At 42.6% G+C, this 20,363-nt stretch overlaps 1 protein-coding gene across 2 annotated transcripts in view; it reads right to left on the bottom strand.

Annotated features, from left to right (window-relative positions):
- Positions 1–20,363, bottom strand: part of PDGFA (platelet derived growth factor subunit A) — a 48,521-nt gene that overhangs the window by 7,813 nt on the left and 20,345 nt on the right. For both annotated transcript variants that reach the window (XM_063314799.1, XM_063314800.1), the window contains exons 3-4: positions 9,690–9,794; positions 7,731–7,918 (exon numbers count right to left, since the gene is read on the bottom strand). In XM_063314799.1, coding sequence (XP_063170869.1) covers positions 7,731–7,918; positions 9,690–9,794 — 293 coding nt within the window. The remainder of the gene's footprint in view (positions 1–7,730; positions 7,919–9,689; positions 9,795–20,363) is intronic.

The raw sequence follows: 20,363 nt of genomic DNA, 5'->3' as shown, positions 1-20,363 counted from the left end.
TTTCTCTGTCACACTCTGACAAAATGAAATAGAAAAGGAATCTAGTGCAACTTTTGAGTCATCCGACATCAAAGGATGACTAATCTGTCTCATTTACAACAAAATACAGTTTAAGACCTTGGTCATCAGACATCCAGACAGAACCCCAGAGATAATAAAACACTTTCACATCAGACGGATAGTCTGATGTGAAATGGAACACAGTCAGGTCATCATCACATGTTAAATGATGCAGTGAATCAATACAGGAGACTGAAGTACTAGAAATAAATTGCAGTCCAATGTGATTTTATGCTTGCATTTTTTTCCCCACAAGGTTGATCAGCTGTACACATGTAAAGACATTTTCTATATATATTACAGGAAAACATGTTTGAATGATGGTCCAAAAGTCAGTTGCAAAGAGCATGTTATACATATTTAGTCTGCAAGTACCATTTTCATTCCGAGTTGAACCCCCCCCCCGCCCCCCAAGATCTCCTTTGCCATAGAATGGCCAGTTTGGGGGTCAGCCATTTTGGGCCCTTCCAGATAAATGTCTGGCTTGAACTTAAACCATCAAAATAAATCCAGAGTCTCCTCTTGTGTAAAACTAACTGAAGAAAAAATGGGATCATGAAGATTGGCCAAGCAGTGTTTGCAAGACCTTGGCTGACTATGTAGACTTCTGTATTTCTAAAAGATAAAAATGAAAATTTGCCAAGTTCTTGCATGAGATCAGACTAGAATGACAAGACAAAGAGTTTGGTGCCACAGATGACAGCGCAAATGTCTACAGTGGAGTCTGTTCTCCCAAAAGGTTGCCAACTTTTGTTGAACTCCAATATTTTGCAAATCCCTCAAGCAGCTTTTTCTAACTTGGGAGCCCTCCAGATGCATGAACCCATTCAGAGTATTGTCCAAACTGTGCAACCATTGCTGAGAATTCTGGCAATAATGTTCACACATCTGGAGGGCCTTCAGACTGTGAAACGCTGCCCTCTTCCCAAGAAACTAGATCTCTCTCCCTCTTTCTCCCTGCTTATTAATGGAGGGCCTTTTAGAACTGGCATTCCCTTTTCTACAAAGGTATTTCCTTGCTGGAGGACCAGAGTGGATTAACCACAGCATGATGGAATGACAGTCAATTGAACTCAGCTATTCCAAAAGGTTTGCAAGGGTCAGAGGGACACAGGTTTGACATTCTGCTGGGGTTTAAATAGACAACACCAAGCCAGAAAAGCACAAAGGGAACAGCTGAGCGGCCTAGATTGTTTGCCTAATGCATCTCGAGAAAGGATGGCTGGATTACATTTTGGGGAGAAAGGAATTAACTGATGGAGATGCTTGGAAAGCAGAGGGATTTACAGCGTTTATCCATCCTCTCAAAACAGCAGAACCAAAGACAGCATTTGAACCATATGTCAGAAAAGAAGACCTGGCTGGACAGCAAAGATGCAGAGGGATCCAGTTACCCAAAGACAATTGGATAAATAGAGATCAGTCATTAATTTAGCCACTGAAGTCTTCATTGCCACGGCCCGTTTAATATAGAACATGGGGACCCATAGCTTTCAGATGTTGCTACACTAGGTTCCCACCATCCTCTGTCATAGCTACTCCTTGGATTTGTGGTTTGGCATCATCTGGAGGCCTTCATATTCCCTACCCTTGAATTAATGCTCTCCCACATCACTAGCAGGCCAACAGTTATCATGCCAGAGTTACGAGTGCCTTTAATTCAGTGGAGGTTAACATTTAAACCTTCTGGCCTCCCTAGAAAGGTAAAGAGGACATCAGAATAATCTTGATGAATCATTTACTCCAACGTTTATTCAGAATATGACCACAGCACTTATACAGAGTTTCACGATGGGGCAGGGGAGAGGCTCAGAGCACAAACAACCAAACCAAAGAAAAGCAGATCCTAAAAATAACACAAAAAGCCACCACCACAAATTGCCCACTTAAAATCTTGGGAGAATAAAAGCATTTCCATTTGACTGCCGAGCTGGTACAACCCATCCAAAAAAGGCTGGGTTTTTTTAACTGCACTTTGCAGGGATTTGGACAATAGATATAGCTGCAAAAAGGTCCATGATTGGGAGAATCGCATTAATCAGGTTCGGCCAACTAGCCAGGGAATATCATACATTTCTCACTCTAGCTTGATTTTTCACACTCATTAGCCAGTTCCCAATCTTGTCCAGATCTCAGCCTTCCCCTCCTCCCCACTCTCCTGGTCCCATAGAAGATCCTCCTCCTCCTCCTCTTCCTCTTCTCTGGCTTGAATGCTATTGACACCTAACTTTCCTTTTATAAGAGAGGATTTTTCTTCAACTTCATCTGATAGAGCAAAGGAGTTATAAATGTTTTGGATGTTAAGTCTAAAGACTTCCATCTCTTTCTTTGGCCTTGCAGCCTTTCATCTCAACACAAGGGCTTCTGAACTCCCTGGAAGTGCGCTGAAGACTGAGGAATGCTCCCACCATCTTGTCAATAACACCAAACTGAGGAACGGAGGGCTTTCCACTTTCAGTTAAAAAATAAGTCAGTAGAAGGGTCTGACATAAACTTGATGCTGTGGAAATAGAACAAGGCAAGCTTTTAACTCCCTTCTGGGAATAAGCAAAACAGAAATCTTCACCACCTTCTGCATGGCCCAAAAAGAGGATCTTCAGGATTACGGGACACAGGGCTCATTCATCCCCCGAACACTGGAATTCCAAAGAGCATGTGAAACAATTAATTATATCAAACCAAGAGAAAGAGCATCCAAGTCACTAAGAAAGAAATATGGATTTTCTGTTGGAAGCCACTGGTGTGACAGAAAGGTCAGAGCACTAACAAAGAACACACCGCTCCCATTTAACTTCTCGTTTTTTAATTAACATTAAGAGAAGGGAGGGTTTTTCTCAAGACCTTTCAAGCATGTTATTGTTATCTTTTTTTGAAGGCGTGACTTGGAGTAAATGGAGATCAATTCCCATTCCCCAGGCAGAAGCATTTGCTCCAGAAAACATAGCCCTGAGAAGAGATCCAAGGAGACTTTTAGAAAATGCCCTTTCCCCTTTTATTATGAACCAAAGTCAGGGATCCACAGCATACCACACAGAGATAGACAGGCAAGGAACACAAGAAGATGTTTTATAGCAAGCCAGTTGATTGGTTCTTCTGGCCCAGCATGATCAGCCATGAATAGCAGGCATTCTTGAGGGTTTCAGACCCACATCCCAGCCCCACCTAGAGACCCCAGGATTGACCGTGGAATCTTTTGCCTGCAAAACATGCGCTCTGCCCCCAAGCTATTTTCTAAACAGCTATTTGCAACCATAGAGCAAAGGGTCTCCAAAAACGTTCTGCATTGCTACAGCGTCAGAGAAGTCTGCTATCCGAAGGGGGAGGAAAACATCTAAATTCCACTGGGCATATTCAAGGCCTTCAACTAGGGTGGTTAAAAACGGTCCTTCCAGTCTTATAACTATCCTCTTTAAAGCTAGAGGTGTCTGAGAATGCTTGGACAGACTGAGTCATAGAAGCTGCCAATCAATTAGTCAGGGAATTTGGTTCAGCAATATGCTATCCAGACTGAATGAGAATAGCCTATCAGGAAACTTTATGTAAAGTGGTCTAACCTATCAGGGAAGTTTATACTGTATAGATCGGGCTCTCTGGAATCACCAGATTTTTCAGGACCAGCCAGCTTGAACTGCTGTATTTCCATTCTGTAACCTATAGGCTGAATGGCATTAGAAATAACCAATCAGCACTGGACCTGCAAGACTCCAGGTCTGAGGTCAGCTGATCCTGAAAGGTGTAGCCTACTGCCCTGTACACTGTACATTGATGCCAGCTGAGGACAACGCTGACTGGAAGTAGAGAGGGTAGCACCATCTCCACCCACACTAGCATTCATCATGTGCTCAGGGCTTCCCTAAGCAAAAATTGCAGTAATTCAGGGAAGCAAATTCACCAATGGCAAATGAGAAGTGCCTGGAGGAAGCATGAAGCGACCACCACACATTTACAGCGTAAGAACCGTAAGGATCACAAAGACTGACAGGACCAAAAGAATTCACACTATTTCCACCTCTAAAGAAATTAGCACACAAGGTAGAAAACAGGCTGCCTATGTAAGTTAAATCTTGATTATATCAGGGTTCTTCAAGGTGGTCGATACTGACCGCTCCAAGGAGTTGTTATCATTATTATTATTTGTGGTACTGTTAGTTAAAGTAGTACTTATTAAATTATTTTCATATAATTAATGTTTGGGGGTCAAAAAACCATCTGAAACTTCATGAAGGGGTCAATGAGCTGAAGAGTTTGGGGACCCCTCATTTAGATTGTCCCATTTGTCCTCTGCTTTTCAAGTTTGCTGGGCAAATTAACAGCTGCAAAAATTTAAAAGTGGGGGCTAGGGAACTGATTCAAGACTGAAAGATATTCCATGCAACAATATTGTTTTTCAACATTGCACTATTTGGGAGAATTTATTTTTTTTTCACCGTAAGAAATACAACTGGGTCAGATATTTGAATGCTTTGGACCTGGACTGATGCATTAATGTATTGCTTTTGGGTCTGGGTGGAAGAGGATCACACAACCATTTGGATATCTTGAACTAAACACCACCTGAAGATCAACTTTGCCTTCAATCCCTGATAATTGGTTTCCTGGAGCTATCTCTCTAGCCACCATGGAGAGCAGAATGCTGGCTGTGGAGGTCAGGAACTGAAAATGCCAGATAAAAGGTGACATAGCAAATAACTATAGTGCAGCTAGCTTGAAGATTGTCTGAAATCTACTTCCACAAGGATCGGTTCACACACAGAGGTCAGTATGTTAGAATCCTGATTGGTTTCCTGCACTGCAACAAAGATTATTTAGGAACCGTGACTATTTCCCTGCATTGCAACAAAAACTTAGGAACCCTTACTGGTTTCTCTGGATTGCAACAGAGGTTATTATTTAGGAACCCTGATTGGTTTTCCTGGATTGCAAGGAATGGCAACATGCTCCCTGCTCTGCCTGGCTTTTAAAAAAGATTCGAAAATATATTCAATAGGAATCCGGCAGGCTGCAAAGCATCATATTTATTTGCGGCAATGTCTTTCAATCCCAGGAAGTCCCATTTGGAGTTGGAGAACATGCTAGGGGCTAGTTCAAATGGCAAACATTTTGGGAATAAGCATATTTCTCATGGCTGCCATTTTTGGGGCACACCCACTTCATGCTCTCAAAATCCCAAAAGTACCCCTCTTGCCTATCCCAGGATCAGGACTAGGATCCTGATTGGTTTTCCTGACGAAGAAGATTTAAGGTCCAACTTAGAGACAGGAACCAATCATGCAGGTGGCAATTCCTCCATAATGTTTTGGTCTGTAAGGTAAGAAATGGGAAGTCCAACCTGTGCAATATTTGGAACAGAAGCCTCCAGTTGACCCCTGTTTTCCTCCATCTTCTGATAAGCCTCCTGAGATAGTAAGCTCTGAATGGGCATGGTGGCAACAAGGCCCAACAAACTGCCAGCGAAAAATCCCTCTCCAATGCGTTTCTAAGCCCAACCCGGTGAATAAACCCCATTCATTCAGCAAAATGTTCCTTTGATAGATTGTGGCAGGTGGGGGTGCATGTCTGCATAAGATTTTGCTTAACCCAGAGTGATGCCCTCAATGTTCTAAATCCCAGGAGAAGAATCCATATCCAGCACATTTCTCCCACTCCACCCCAGATCAAAAGTGCGATGTTTCCACAGACAACAGCACAATTTAGCCTACATAATATTTAATTAAGGAAAACTGACTGAGCAGGGTTTTTTTTTTAACATTCAAAATGTCCCCTGAGTCATTCTATCATTTCAAAATCACGAGCAAGGCTGTGGGAGTCTGCAGGAAGGACATAATCAGGTGTCTTGTCATGCTGCTTAACCTTCCTATGCATCAAGGGTTATAACTAACTCCAGGAGGTATAAAATACCACCTTAAACACACGCACATACAATTAATCTGCACGACTTAATTCTTCACATATTCCCATAAACAACCATCAAGAGGGGGTTGGACATTCTTCAGCCCACCGTCCAAACACTTTTATTTGAATTCCGCCAAGAAATTGACAGGGGCAGCTGGTTCCCTATTAAAATGAACCACAGAGGAACGAAAGCAAAGGTCATGAAAAGAATTTTAAGGTGTAGTGGACCCCACGGAAGTCAGGACTGGTCATTAAACTACACAATAGGTACCTTATCTCGCTCCTATGTTGTGTGTTTAAGGTGTTTCCTGTTTAGCCTTCTGCTTGTGTTCACACATTGGAAAGAGCTAGCCCAGTAGAGGGGGGGGAGCACATGGTTATGAAGCAATGGCAACCAGAAATCCAGAGCTAGGTGGGGCCCTCAGAAGAATGTGCTATGCCCCCCGCCCCAGCAAAAGTCTCCTGCGCATTGCAATTTTCTAACATGATGGGCGAATCCATCGTATTTGTGTACTTAAATTGTGCAATTGCATTAGAGTTCAACGTAGTGACATTTTGTTCTAGAGCCTGCCCCACCGAGTTCTGGGGAAAGCGGCCATCCCTTAAAGGCCACATGAAATGCTGGGTCATCAAGAGGTTCTGTGTTCTCTACACCAGCCCATCATGGAGGAGTTGGCACATCTCGCTCACCCAAAGCAACTAAACCGCAGCCTACCTTAGCATTACATGTACACCTCCTTATCACTCCCTTCCCTACGTGAGGAGGAACCATGATGTTAAAATAGCTTAATGTGGCTTATGTGTTTATTTCGTTATCACTTCTAGCTATCGTCCACTTTTCCTAATCAGATAAAGCTAAAGGGAAATCTCTTCAGGCTAAGGAAGAAAAGTCAGCTGGGCGTGACACGGTTCTGCCAACATGAGCACTAGTCCTCATAATCTTCTGGGCCCAGGAGAGGGAGGTTCACCCTCGAAAAAGGATCATTCATCCCTGGCAGCAGCTATCCCAAAGTTGCTCATCGTTGCATTTATGAAGGTTGGCTCTCAGACAGAAAAACACCCAGGAGGCTGTGGTGTAAACCAGTGTTTCTCAACCTTGGCAACTTGAAGGTGTGTGAAGTTCAACTCCCAGAATTCTGGCTGGGGAATTCTGGGAGTTGAAGTCCACATAGCTTAACGTTGCCATGGTTGAGGAACACTGCCCTAGATGTAAAAAGAAGGTGGGATACACAGCTTCCTCACACTGAGTGCAGCCTTGTCTCAAAGGGGGGAAGGAGGTTTAAATCAGTGTTTCTCAACCTTGGCAACTTGAAGATGTATGGACTTCAACTCCCAGAATTCCCCAGCCAGAATTCTGGGAGTTGAACTTCACACACCTTCAAGTTGACATGGTTGAGAAACACTAATCAGGGGCAAGCTCCTCCATTATCAGTGATGAGACCCACACAGAAACACTGTGTGAGCTGGGGATATCTTATTTTAGAGAGCAAATAGTTCAGTTGCTGGAATTACTGCCAGTCTGCCCCCCTCAATAAACCTTTTTAAAGAGACCCTGAAAGGAGCATGCTCCAAAAAAAACAAAATCGTTTTCAGTTTTAGGCAGCTGAGAGTATCAAAGAGGACAAGGCATCCCGTATGATCGCAAGCCTTGATGAAACCAAGGTCGCTCAGCTGCTCAGGTCGAAAACATGGAAGGTCCTCTGCAGTGGACAGGCTTCATGCTAAGTTCAGACGTGGGACACCCAGCCCTCCCGGGACAACACGCTGCTTCCTCTCACCTTGACGTTTCTGTGGTGTATCCGTGAGGGTTGGCACTTCACACTGCTGGTGTTGCAGCATCCGGTGCATCGCTTCACTTCCACACAGGGCGGCCATATCAGAAAGTTTGCAGATGTCGGATCGATTTGACTCCGAGGAATCTCGTAGATGACTGTCCGTGTCTTGCAGACAGCAGGAATGGCTTCCTCTGTAGAAAGGAGAAAAGAAAAGCATGATGGGAAGGAGGAGATGGGATTCAGAGGAGAATACTAGTGTCGCACACAGAATGCCCTGGGTTCAATCCTGCCATCTCTGGGTCCACTTGCCAAAAGCTGGCCTGAGTGCTTGGAGAAAGGCAGGGAAAATTCAGATGAATCAGAGTTACTTGATATCAGGCAATTATGTTCCTATTTTACCGAATAATTTGGTTTAGGAAATTTCTGTCCTGCTCAATCCCTTAATAGCTTTAGGCTGCTTCACAAAGTATGATAGGAACAATATCCAAACTTATATGAGCAACATTAAAAAGTCTGGAAATATGTATTTTTTATTTATTTTATTTCATAAATTTATTCACTGCCCATCTCTCCCCCTTCTTATTACAGTTGGCTTTACTACTCCGTTATTACTGTTTCTTCAACTCTGCTGGCAATTCATTCCATAAGAATGGACTCTGTATCGTACCTATTCCTGTATATTTTGGCAGGGAATGCATTTGACATAAATAGGTGGCTGAACCAGTTCCTAAAATTGGGAAGAACAGTGTAGAAGTTGTTGGTTTTGGACTGGAAAGAAACAGGTTCAAGTTTCCACTTGATCACACAGCACACAAGGGGACTTTGGGCTTGTCACCCTCTCTCTCAGCCCAATTTATCTCATAGGCTTGTTCTGAGGATGAACCTAGAGGACAATCCAGTATATACCCTGGAGATCTACCAAGGAAGGAAGGTATATAAAGGCTGCTCCCTTCCTCCTCCACCACCACCACCTCCTCCTCCTCCTCCTCCTCCTCATCATCATCATCATCATCTCCATCCAGTAAATTTAGGATCTTTGACAATGCCAAGATTATTCAGGAGAGGGGAACTACCCTCTTTAGCTGGCCTTCTCTATCTTAAGAAATTCTTCTACCACTCAACATGGTCTCAACATTCTGCTTCAAAAGGAAGCAAATGCAGAACCCAAGCAGAGATACAACAGGTAGACTCCCCAAAGGCCAAGTAACTAAGGAACACATAATCTGTCTTTTTGCAGGGTTTCTGCAGGGCAAGAGGTCCCTGGGGGTTCCCTGGGAGATCACGGTTTATTTAAAACATTATTTCCAATTCGGGCAACTTCACATGAAAGAGGCAAGTTTCATTCTTTATGTTTAGTTGAAGAACACTGTTAAGGCATATAGACAGGCCTGTACATGAAACAAATATAATAACTTTGTAATTTCTGGCCTATAGTTGAGCCTGAATGTTTGAGCCTCAAATATTTCAAGGGTTCCTCCAGGGTCAAAAGGTTGAGAAAGGCTGCCTTAGAGGGAGCTGGGATGCCATCACATCCAACGCAGAAAAGCAGAAGATCTGCCTTTTCCCATCAGTAGGGAAAGTGAGTGATGACTCGTGCAAAGGGCCAGCAAGCAATCTCTCCTGCAGGAGAGAACCCTTGTTATTTCATTCACTTTTTAAAGAACCCAGTTGTTACAAATCAGTGAACTAAAACAACCCAGCACCACATTCCCTCACTCAGATTTCACCAGGAGCATGCAGTAACATGAAAACTGAATGTCAAACATTTTTTCAGCACATTACAGCACTGGAAGATGACCGAGCTATAGAAAAAACAATAGCATGCAACCTCTTCCCTTTTGATTTACAAGGTATTTTCCCCTCATTTATGCTTTAAAAAAAATTAAATTCTACACCCACCACAAAGTCCTTCCAAAGGCTATCCCCTGCCTTTCTGCATTAAAAAAAAATCCCAGTTCTTACCAACACTTCTTTTCCTGCGAATAGATCTGGGGTGGTTTTCTTGCAACAGCTTGGCCGAATGAATGGGGTGGGAGATCAAGTTTGTTTCTGCTGCATCGTCATAGCCTAAAAAAAAACAATAAAAACCAGAAGCCAAACCTTCAGGATTTCAGGTTAAGGATTACTTTCTTTGGGGATCACAAAAATATGTGACATTTAACCAACATTCAGATCTTTAGCCAGCCTTTTTCCACAGGGAATCAATATCTAACTTCCTTGTTCTTTCTTTCAGGATCATGAATGGTGACTGAAACACAAAATCAGGAGGGTTTTTTTTTTTAATTAATCATCCTGGAAATTACTGCTTTTCATATGAACCATTCAAAAATTCCATATTTGTATTTACAATGCCAGAAGATTAGTTGCAACACTAAAAGAGTAGCACTTTTCAAGCAAGCTAAGATGGGTCACCTGCAGCCGTTGGATATGGCTCCGCTGCACCAGGTACACTGTTGGTGAGTTTCCAGAGCAAGACATCTTTTCAGACCCCTTGTGAACATGATTTTTTTCCTGCCCTGCAGTCTGTCCAAAAGAGGAAGTGTGGGAGGTAATAAGATATCATTGGGCATGTGAGTACTGGAGAGAATTGTGGCCAGAAGAATGGAGGTCACCTATTTTAGCATGGATCCCACCAAGCTTGTGCTTCAGCCCTGCCCTCCACTGTGTCCCACCCACCATGTCACCACCCTACAGGAAAAAGGTTGCCAATCCCTGATGTGAAAATTCACTTGAATTGTCCTCTCTGACATATCCAGTTCCCACCTCTTTCATGCAGTCTCTCAAAAAAGCAGGTGTGATCGCCATCCCTAAGAACCATGCATATCAACCGGGTGGTGACAAAGCCTTTTCCTTGGCCCCAAATTTTGCCCCTCTTATTTGTAAGAAGCTCTTCCAGCCTGCTGTGAAACGCAAGACCTTCTCTTGTATCAGAAGATCTACCAACCCAGCTACAGCAAGGCTGTGCAAAGGTTCTGGAGCTGATGCAGTTGAGCTCATACCATTACTCTACAGCAGGGTTTCTCAACCTTGGCAACTTTTAAGATGTGTGGACTTCAACTCCCAGAATTCCCCAGCCAACACTACTCTACAGTTACACAGTCAAAAACATTTCCCTGACATTAAACATTTGGCAACAAGTTTTGAAGGACTTTTAACATGTGGGGTCTGTGAAAATCAGGCTTAACAGATTTATCCTGCAATCAAGTAGTATCTGCAAAGAAGGAGGAAGGAGAAGACTTCGAAGCTGTCTCCCAAGAGAATCCAGTCTGAAAATGAGTCAAGTAGCAATCAGACTTGTTTAGACAGGAATTTTCAAGAGAAGTATTTGCATTCACCTCCCCATACAGCTGAATTCAGTGGCGTTATATGAAACCATTTCAGCACTTTCTTGTATTTTATTGGACATGTCAGATTTTTATTATCACTTTTGGCTTTGGTGCAAATTATATTAAAGGAATCTCTCTCTCTCTCTCTCATGTACACACACACACACACACACAATGGCAGGATGATATTGGAGTCACTGAGAATACCATAAAGAGGCAGTATAGAATTTCTGTCTATGTTTTGGGATTTTGAATGTTTGTTTACTATTTTGATTTCTAGAACTGTCTCTCTCACCAAAGCAACTCCAGATAAAATTTAAAATAATTGCAAATCTTTTTTAATGTAAACAATGATACTGTTTTACATCTAAGACTTCTTGGCCAAAATATCATCACTTCTGTATTCTGGCCATCCTCTGAATCTGTTTTAGTTTTGGTTTTGGTTTTTAAACTGTGAACCAAATTTGTTGGCTTCCTAGTAGCTTATGATGAGTATTCGTGGTTGCTGGGAATCTGTCTTGAGATTTTAGAATGATATTTCAATGGATGGATGGATGGATGGATGGATGGATGGATGGAAGGAGGGAGGGAGGGAGGGAGGGAGGGAGGGAGGGAGGGAGGGAGGGAGGGAGGGAGGGAGGAAGGAAGGAAGGAAGGATTTACTAGTGCATATCCTAAATGTCCAACCCCTTTCCATGTATCTTTCTAGTTCTCTTCAGTTGGAAGTTAAACCTTGGACAGCTCATATCCAAAGTGTTCCACCTTCAAAGGATGGGCTGATTCTAAAACAAAGAGTTGCAATGAGCTTTTTTGCCCAACATGCAGTTTCTCAACAAAAGTTTATACATTTTAGCATTCCCATGTTCATCGTTTCCACATAGTTCAGTTTCAAATTCTGCCTTATGCTGTTCAGTTCCAAAAGTCCTGTTATCTACCTTAAATCTTCCTCATAACTGCATATGAAAACCAATGAAAACTAAATCCCTCTGCAGTCAACTGTGCTCTCGATTTCATCTTGTATTCTCCATGCTCTTGATCTAACAGCTTTTGATGTGTTAACCATCTCTTTGCCTGCTGTTTCTTTTCTATAAAATGCTTCTTGTGCCCAACACACAGTTCCTAACATTAAACGAATGAACCCTTTATTGACACGCCTTGGAGCCATTTCAGGTTGCTTTCATGAAGAAGAGGGCCATCCTTGGAAGGGAGAGAGCTGGTTTCCAGGAGCTGCCGTCTGGACAATTTTGCTTACCCTAAACTGCCAATGACTGTATTTAGGCACAAGGAAACCATTTCTGCCAAATGTTGCTGCAATTATTATGGGGAATGGAAGACCAAGACGAAGAATGGAAGAAAAGAATCATCACTTGGTCAATTCTTAAAATCCATTGTGGTTTTCATTTGTAGGCTAGCTTCCAAATGCTTGCCTGCTCACTGGTTACTTGTACAGGTAGCCCTTGCTTAACTACCACAATCAGGACAGGAGTTTTGGTTGCTAAGCAAAGCAGTCATTAAGCGAATCTGACCTGATTTTACGACCTTTTTGCAGTGGGCGTTAAGCAAATCACTGCAGGCATTAAGCAAACCACATGGTCATTAAGTGAATCATCCAGTCCCCCATTGATTTTGCTTGCCAGAAGCCAGCTGGGAGGGTTGAAAATGTCCATCATGTGACCATGGGACACTGCAATGGTCATAAATGTGAACTGGTTGCCAAGTGCCCGAATTGTGATCACGTGACCGCGGGGGATGCGCAACGGTCGTAAATGTGAGGACCAGCCATAAGTTGGTTTTTTCAGCACTGCCATAAGTCCAAACCATCACTAAACAAATGGTCATTAAGCAAGGACTACCTGTAGCTTAACTCTCAAAGAAGAGGCGGTGGGGGTGGGCATAATAATCCTGGTTCAATGTAGAGTTCTTTTTTCTCACTCTACATCCATATTCCACAGTGTGTGTGTGTGTGTGTGTGTGTGTGTGTGTGTGTGTATCCCAATGATGCAACACTGGGAGAAGATACACCAAAAGATCATCTGAGGGCACAGGAGAAATTAATCTAATTCAATGAGCAGAGCAGAGGTATTTATGCAAGGAACATTAGGAAGCTACAAAAATGACCTTGGTGAACTATTTCAGTGGAACATGCTGTCACGTCTAGAAGGCTGGTCTAGGCCATTAAAGGCTTTAAAGGAGAATAGCCATGAGACATTAAAGAAGATCTTGTGTCCTCACATAACTCTGGACATTTCATATGCTTAGAGAGACATGACTATTGCAGAAACCAACCACAAGTTGTTAACTTTTATTATATGATAATAGCTGGCACAGTTTCTGCCTGTAATGTTCTCTTTATGAGGTAGGTGAGGCTGAATGTACACTCCCATTACCACAGCTTCCACTCTGAATTCCTCAAAAGCAGGTTAAGCCAAATTTGCAATTGTTTTTAGTTCCACTGATTCTGTTATTTAGTTGAACCTTTAGGGTTGGACCTCTAGGGTGGTAGAAGAAGAGGAGCCAGGAGGTGGGGTGAAGCAAGAGTCAATGGGGAACAGGCTAGCCACAAGCTCTTCAGAACCTGAAGCAAAACCACCAGCTCTCTTGTCATGTCACGTATACCCCAGTTGATGTGCAGCTCCAGGACACAGGTGATGTTATGAGCCTAGATGAATCTACAGCTGATTCGGTCCTGGTACAAAAACTTGCATGAAGTGCCCTGCAAGGCCCCCAAGATCCTAATCTGGCACTCCACACCAGGCTTCTCCAGTGCCATTGACTCTGGATCTGTGGGGTCCAAAATTCTGAGAGTTGAAGTTGATATATCTGGAGAGCATCCCAGTTGCTTTAAATACTACAACACAGTTAGGAATAGTGGAAAGGAGAGTGAATGATCAAAATATGGACCTGGAAGGTCCACGAAATATGGACCTGGAAGGTCCACAGCTCCATGACAAAGCATCTATTTTAGCCAAATTCTATTCCTGACCAAATTCAAACTCCTACCTAAAACTCAAGAGCATCTCTGCCAGCTACTGTTGACATTAATGGGCTGGATAAACCAAGAATGACTCAGCATTCATGTTTCTGTGAGCCTCACCAAAGAAAGTCTACTTACAATTTCTCAGCCTGACCTACTGCATCAGATTATGAAAATAAAACGGTAACAGGACAAGTCATGTACACTGTCTTGGAAGAAATTTACAATTATCAGTGGAAGAAATAAATAAGAAAGCAGTCTTAAAAGAAAGTAAAATCTCCCCTCAAAAATGTTGAGATCCACAGCCTGAGGGCCCAGACTTAAGATGTTTAATTACCACCATCCAGCACATACTATCTTCTTGAAAGGCTTAAAAAATACATATGATGATTGCACCTTTCCATCAGCACCATGACAATGCAGCCTCTATATATTTTTTTTCTTTTTTCAAAAGCTGGGGGGAAAAATGAGAACAAGCCACAACCTGTTGAATTTTCCTTTGCTGCCTCTTGGTTGCAGAACAAATACTTTACAGAGACCTGTAAGCTTTCAAAGAATGGCATCTGAAACAACCACATCGATCAAAGAGCCAAGAGAAAAAATAGAAAACTTGGCATTCTGTTTTTCAGAGGACAACAAGACAGTCTTAGGGCTTGGCTTCCAAAGTGCATGAGAATTCCTGTGATGTCCTTCTGGGTGGACAAGGAAATATAATAACGTCCTGTCTTTCACACTGTAATCGTATTTTTGGGATCTGCAGCCCAGTTGTCTCCCAAAGCAACAGGTCAAGAGGAAAATTCTTCTACAGGAGCTGTCCAAAGGAATGGCCCAGGCAGGCAGGGAGGTTCCAGAGAGATGGAAAGATGCAGAACGTCATCCCCGAGTCACATCACTTAGCATCTCCACAAGAGTAGGCTCAAAACACTGTCAAGAGGAATCCAAGAGAAATTCTCAAGCCCACTGGAAATAAGATAGAAAAACAGAAGTAGAGGAACAAAACTTCTGGGAAAGTGCAACATTGATTTTGGGACTGCATCAATAGAAACCAGTACTGGAGGGGGAAGAAAAAGTTGGGGATGGGAGAAGAGAGATGGAATTGAAACCAGCTAAGCTTTTAGCACTTGGACTTGCAAAATGTGTTTTCCAGAACAAATGGAGATTCAAATTTTTGTAAACAATTTGTCCTGGAAAATTTCAGGTGGTAAGCTAGACTCTGAAGTCAAAAAGATCTTGAAAGAAGGCGACAGCAAACCAATTCCATATTGCTGCCAAGAAAACTGCATGCATCTCTGTAGCCACCAGGAGCTGAGCTTGACTCATAAGTCCATGCATACAGACCCATCTTGCTGTCCCCTTTGGGGGGAAGCAACATTATGCATTGGAACTGACAGTGAAGATATTAAAGTGTAGATAGTTTCTGCCTTTTAGGACCAACTCTCAACAGTAAAGAGAGTAACAGTCAAGAAGCATGTCATAGACTAGCACTTGGCAGGTTAGCAATGAAGGCCTTGGAAAAGATTTTGAGATGCCATGATGTGTCTATACCTACAAAGATCAGAATCATGCAGGCAACATTTTTCCCTGTGATATTCTGTGAAAGCAAAAGTTGAACTTAGAAGTGGCTGGGTAGAAAGACTATTGATGTGTTTGAACATGGGTGTTGGAGAACACTGAGAATACCTTAACCAAGAAAACAAACAAATGGCTCATCAAACAAATCAGTCCAAGGTCTTCACTCAAGGCACAAATGACCAGGTTCAGATTATTGTATTTTCGACACATTACATGAAAACCTAGCTGTCTTGAGAAATCTATAATTCTGGGAAAGGAGGAAGGAAGGAGAAGAAGAGGATAACCAGCAACAAGGTAGATGGCTTCAATTACAGTGGTGATGGGTGCACCACTGGGAACAGATCATCTTAGGGAAGGTTCACCTATGTGGTCACTAAGAGTCAACGCTGACTTGTTGGCATATAATCAATCAAAACAACATTATGCAAAGAACAGGGAAGCAGTAAGAAAGAGTAAGGCAAAGGAATTAAATCACAAAATAAAAAAAGGAAAAATAGTGAAAACTGGTTTGTATCAACACCATACACCATGTCTCCATGCTTTTCTATCCTTGCAAACCATCCTTGACATCACCACATCCATACATCACTTCACATATTTCCATTTATTCTTTAAAATTTTCACGTCTCCCTTTTTGGGGTCTCCATCCAGCCATGGCTTTCTCCCCTCCATATTGGTTCTGCTACTGAGGCCTCATTCAATGTTTCTAGATGGGAGTGCCTCCACCAAAATAATCCATAGCAATAGGATCGGTGAAAAGAGGCCCCCTTTTCTTCCTGACACGTGAATTCTAAAATAAATCTGGTGATTCTCTGAAGTGGATTCATCCCAGGGAACGTTTGCCTGATCACTCTCCAGCGCCTGGGAGGCTGATTTGTGCAATACTCTCGTAACACAATTCCAACAGTTATATTCAACCCTGAAAAGCATGGAAAATAAAAGGGAGCATGATGCAGCAAAGAGATTGGGAAGATGGCCAGGCACTGTCAAGCAAGGCAGGATTACAAATGCACAGTTGCCCTGAATGCTGGAGAAAATCCAAGGATGTGAGTTTGACTGAAGAGTTGAACAAGAAAGAAGGGTCGGGTGCAAGTCTGGGTAAAGGCTTAGATGAGTTCTGGGTAGACTCAGATTCATAGAATCTCAGAACCACAGAATCACAGGGAGTCTACTTTCACCCCTGTCCAGGGCAGGAATCCATATCATACTATACCACACCATACCATACCATTCCATCAGGAAGTTCACCCAGTGACATTAGGCTTGTCACTATTTCTCAGCCCGACTTTGCAGATTATGAAGATACCACTGGAAGGAGAACTCGACAGCCCATATCAACATGACTAATGGACAGACACGGGGACTGTTGATTCTCGGACACATCAATTTTCAATCCAACATTCTCTCAGAGGACAACCCTGGAAATATTAGTGAAGCGATGGCCATCTCTAAAACATCCTGGAGCTGTCTTCTTTTGGATGCCTACTGGGAAAACACATACAAATCCAGGCTAGATGTAAAAAGTATGAGTCACACTGTTGGGTTTTGCATAAAAGTATCTATTCTGGATAAGTTCTTCATCAAGGCCAGGACAGTGGTTTATCCAGACTAACTGCCATTCTCTGGGGCATCGGGTAGAGAGAGAAGGCAGGGAGGGAGGATCTTCTCAGCCCCTGATGTTTGATCCTTTTTAAATTTAACTGAAATGCCAGGAATGAAATCCATGCAAAGCCAAGTCAACAGTTCCATGTACCACATCATTCAGAAGTTTACAAACAGAGGATGCTTAGGTTGAGTAAGTGCTTGTTGGGGATGAGATCATTAACAGCAGACAAGCTTGCCCAAAAGACATTCACAACTTGCCTACAACAAAATGTTCTTGGTGGTGAAACCCAGTTGCAGACAAGCACTGGATATAGACTAAGACTTCATTGTTATTATCTGATTATGGCCAGGAAATCAACATTATGGAAGATCCCTCTTAGCTTGCAATAAACATTCAAGGTTCTGCAAGTAGAAAAGTTGGACCATCTTTCACCGAGGAGCCAAATTTATTCTAGCATGTAATGGTATGTTGGAATGACCTCGGGAGACAGGAGGGAGAGCCACAAACTGGACAACTGGCATATAGAAGATATCTCAGTCCAAGGAAGGAAAGAAGGCGTGGGAAGCATTTCAGAAGGGACCCTCCCTAGTTTTCCAGAGAATAAAAGGGAAGGAGGGGAGAAAGACTTTCAATCTTGCAAGATTCTGTTAATGTAACCTTACAGTAAAGATAAAGCTAGTACTCCTGGTTGTGCTTCTTGTATGGACTACCTTGCATGGTTAACAAGCATGATTTTAAATGAAAGCTTTTCATCAAGAAAAAAACAACACCATCCTCAGCCTCTATTCTGAAATGGTATCTTTCATGTCTGGAGTATGCTGTACAATCTCACTGTCTTTGACCACATCTCCATTAAATCACATCAGTAAAAAGAAATGCCACCCCTCCCTTCTGAACAGCTCTTAGAACCAGAAAGTTCTTCCTAAGGTTTTGAAATCCAGCAGCGCCTCCCAATGAACTTCAAAAATCCACAACTTCCCATCACAACCCTCAGGAGGTAGACACACTGTGTGCCTGTAAGAGCGAAGGAGCTGTGCCCTTCCCAAATCACACTGCACTGGAAGGTTCTCCGCTCCCTGTAGAGATTTTTCCAAGTATCTCAAGAACAATGGAAAACACAGTTAACCCTTCCAGATGGAAGCAGAAGAAAGAAAGAAAGAAAGAAAGAAAGAAAGAAAGAAAGAAAGAAAGAAAGAAAGAAAGAAAGAAAGAAAGAAAGAAAAAGAGAAAGAGAAAGAGAAAAAGAAAAAGAAAAAGAAAAAGAAAAAAATCTATGGATGCTCCAGCAGTTGTGGAATTAATTCTAAATCATGGGAAGCTGGGATGTGCAATTGTTTTTCAACTGCTGATCCACCCCCAATTCCTTTAGGACAGCTGAAGGATCTCCTTGATAGGCAGATGGCCTCTACCCTTCTGATTTTTTGAAAGGCCATCAAAACCTGGCTTTTTAAGCATGCCTTAGGGGTGGAAATGTTATGAGCTGGTCCCTCTTGCATTTGTTTTCTTTTGGGGGGGGGAATATTAATAGAAGTAGAATAATTATATTTGGCAGTCAACTGTGTTTGTATTGTGTTGCTTATTACAGATCTTGAATCTTTTTCATCCTATTTTGGAAAATAGTCACAGGCAATCAGAGCAGTGCATAACCACTGGACAGAGAGATTTTTACTCTGCTCTGCACTGACCTACTAAGTAAACTTACTTATTTACTTACTACATCTCCTAACTTGAATACCCCAACTAGTTTGGGGCTTCAAGGAAATTGCAACAGGCACAAGAAGTGTTTTCAGGAAGCTTGGAACTGTCTTGTGAAGATAACCCAAGGGACTTGAGTGTTTTTATCCTTGAAAAAAAATCAAAGGATGGGGGACACAGTAATATTTTGCAGGTACCTAATGGGGTATTACACAGAAGAAGGCCCAGAACTGTTGCCCTAAACAGGCTTGGTATTACAGAATAAGGCATGGAACAAATTATCCAGAAAAGCAGTGGGGTCCTCTTCACCGGACGAGTTTGAGCAAAGGCTGTGAAGCCCTCTCTCTGAGATGCTTTAACTAGGATTTCTGCCTCAAGAAGGGTGTTGGATATGATGACCTGAAGAGCCCCTTCCAGTTGTAGAATTTTAAGGTGAAGGCAGCATAGCCCGATCCTCTTCTTTTTGCAACTTCTTTGCCTTCTGATTCCCCCCCCCCCCCCCACCTTCCTGGCTGTGACTTTTCTCCATTTCTAACCCACTTCCTGGCATGGTTCACGTGGCATTCCCCTTAGGCCTACAACCCGTTTTACATCAACCTCTCACTGGGTTGCAAATAAATAATTCTTATTACTTTCCCCTAGGGCTTACACCCCTCCAGGCTCTGCAGTGAAGGCACTTGCTGCTTCTGATGTACTGCAAAGAATGAACAAAATGCCTGGTGCCTTCGCTCCCTTGAATGAATAAATTTGCTTTTGCCTTAAAAAAGAAGAAGAAAGAAACCATGCACAGCGAGTTTTTGAGGGATGAGAGCTGTCCTGGGGCTTTGATTGGCATCTGGGGGAGGCGTCCCCCCAAAAATGGGTGGGGCTGAGACCAAGAAATAGGCAGAGCTAGGACAAGAAACAAGAAAAGAAAGCTCCTTGAGTGAGTTATTCACCTTCCTTTTAACTTTTTCTTAATAATAAAAAAAAAGCATTGGTGGATATGGTCCTCTGCAAAGTATTCAAGGGTAGACCATAGCCATAAATGTAAACTATTTGGCACACTTCCCAAAGTCTGCCATATAGTTATATTGCAGAATTGGGACCCTAAAGTTGGCTAGATGACCTATAATGAATGCTTTTTCTTTTCCTCTCACTGCGAGCTATTGCATAGGATTGTTGCCTGGATTATTCATAATTCCCTGCCAAGTTGCCTAAGTCTGGATCTGATCCTTCTGGAACTCCTGGCAGGATTGTAAGTCCATTTAACAAAGAGCTGCTGTTCTGGGTCAGAAGGAAAGGTCATGTTTCACACTTGTTTTATCTCACTCATCACAGTAATTTCCCAGGATCAGTATTTTACAGTATCAGCCATGGACTTTGTGCTTCCAAGAGGGCATCAGGCCAACGATTGGGCGTCTGCTCCAAGCCTTTACAAAACAAATCAAAACAACCTCCGGAAGGAGCGAGTGATTTTATCA

This window comes from Candoia aspera, chromosome 14, assembly GCF_035149785.1.
Source record: "Candoia aspera isolate rCanAsp1 chromosome 14, rCanAsp1.hap2, whole genome shotgun sequence".
In the NCBI taxonomy this organism is placed as follows: Eukaryota; Metazoa; Chordata; class Lepidosauria; order Squamata; family Boidae; genus Candoia; species Candoia aspera.
The sequence above is the reverse complement of the archived record's forward strand: the minus strand, read 5'-3'. Positions and strand labels throughout refer to the sequence as shown.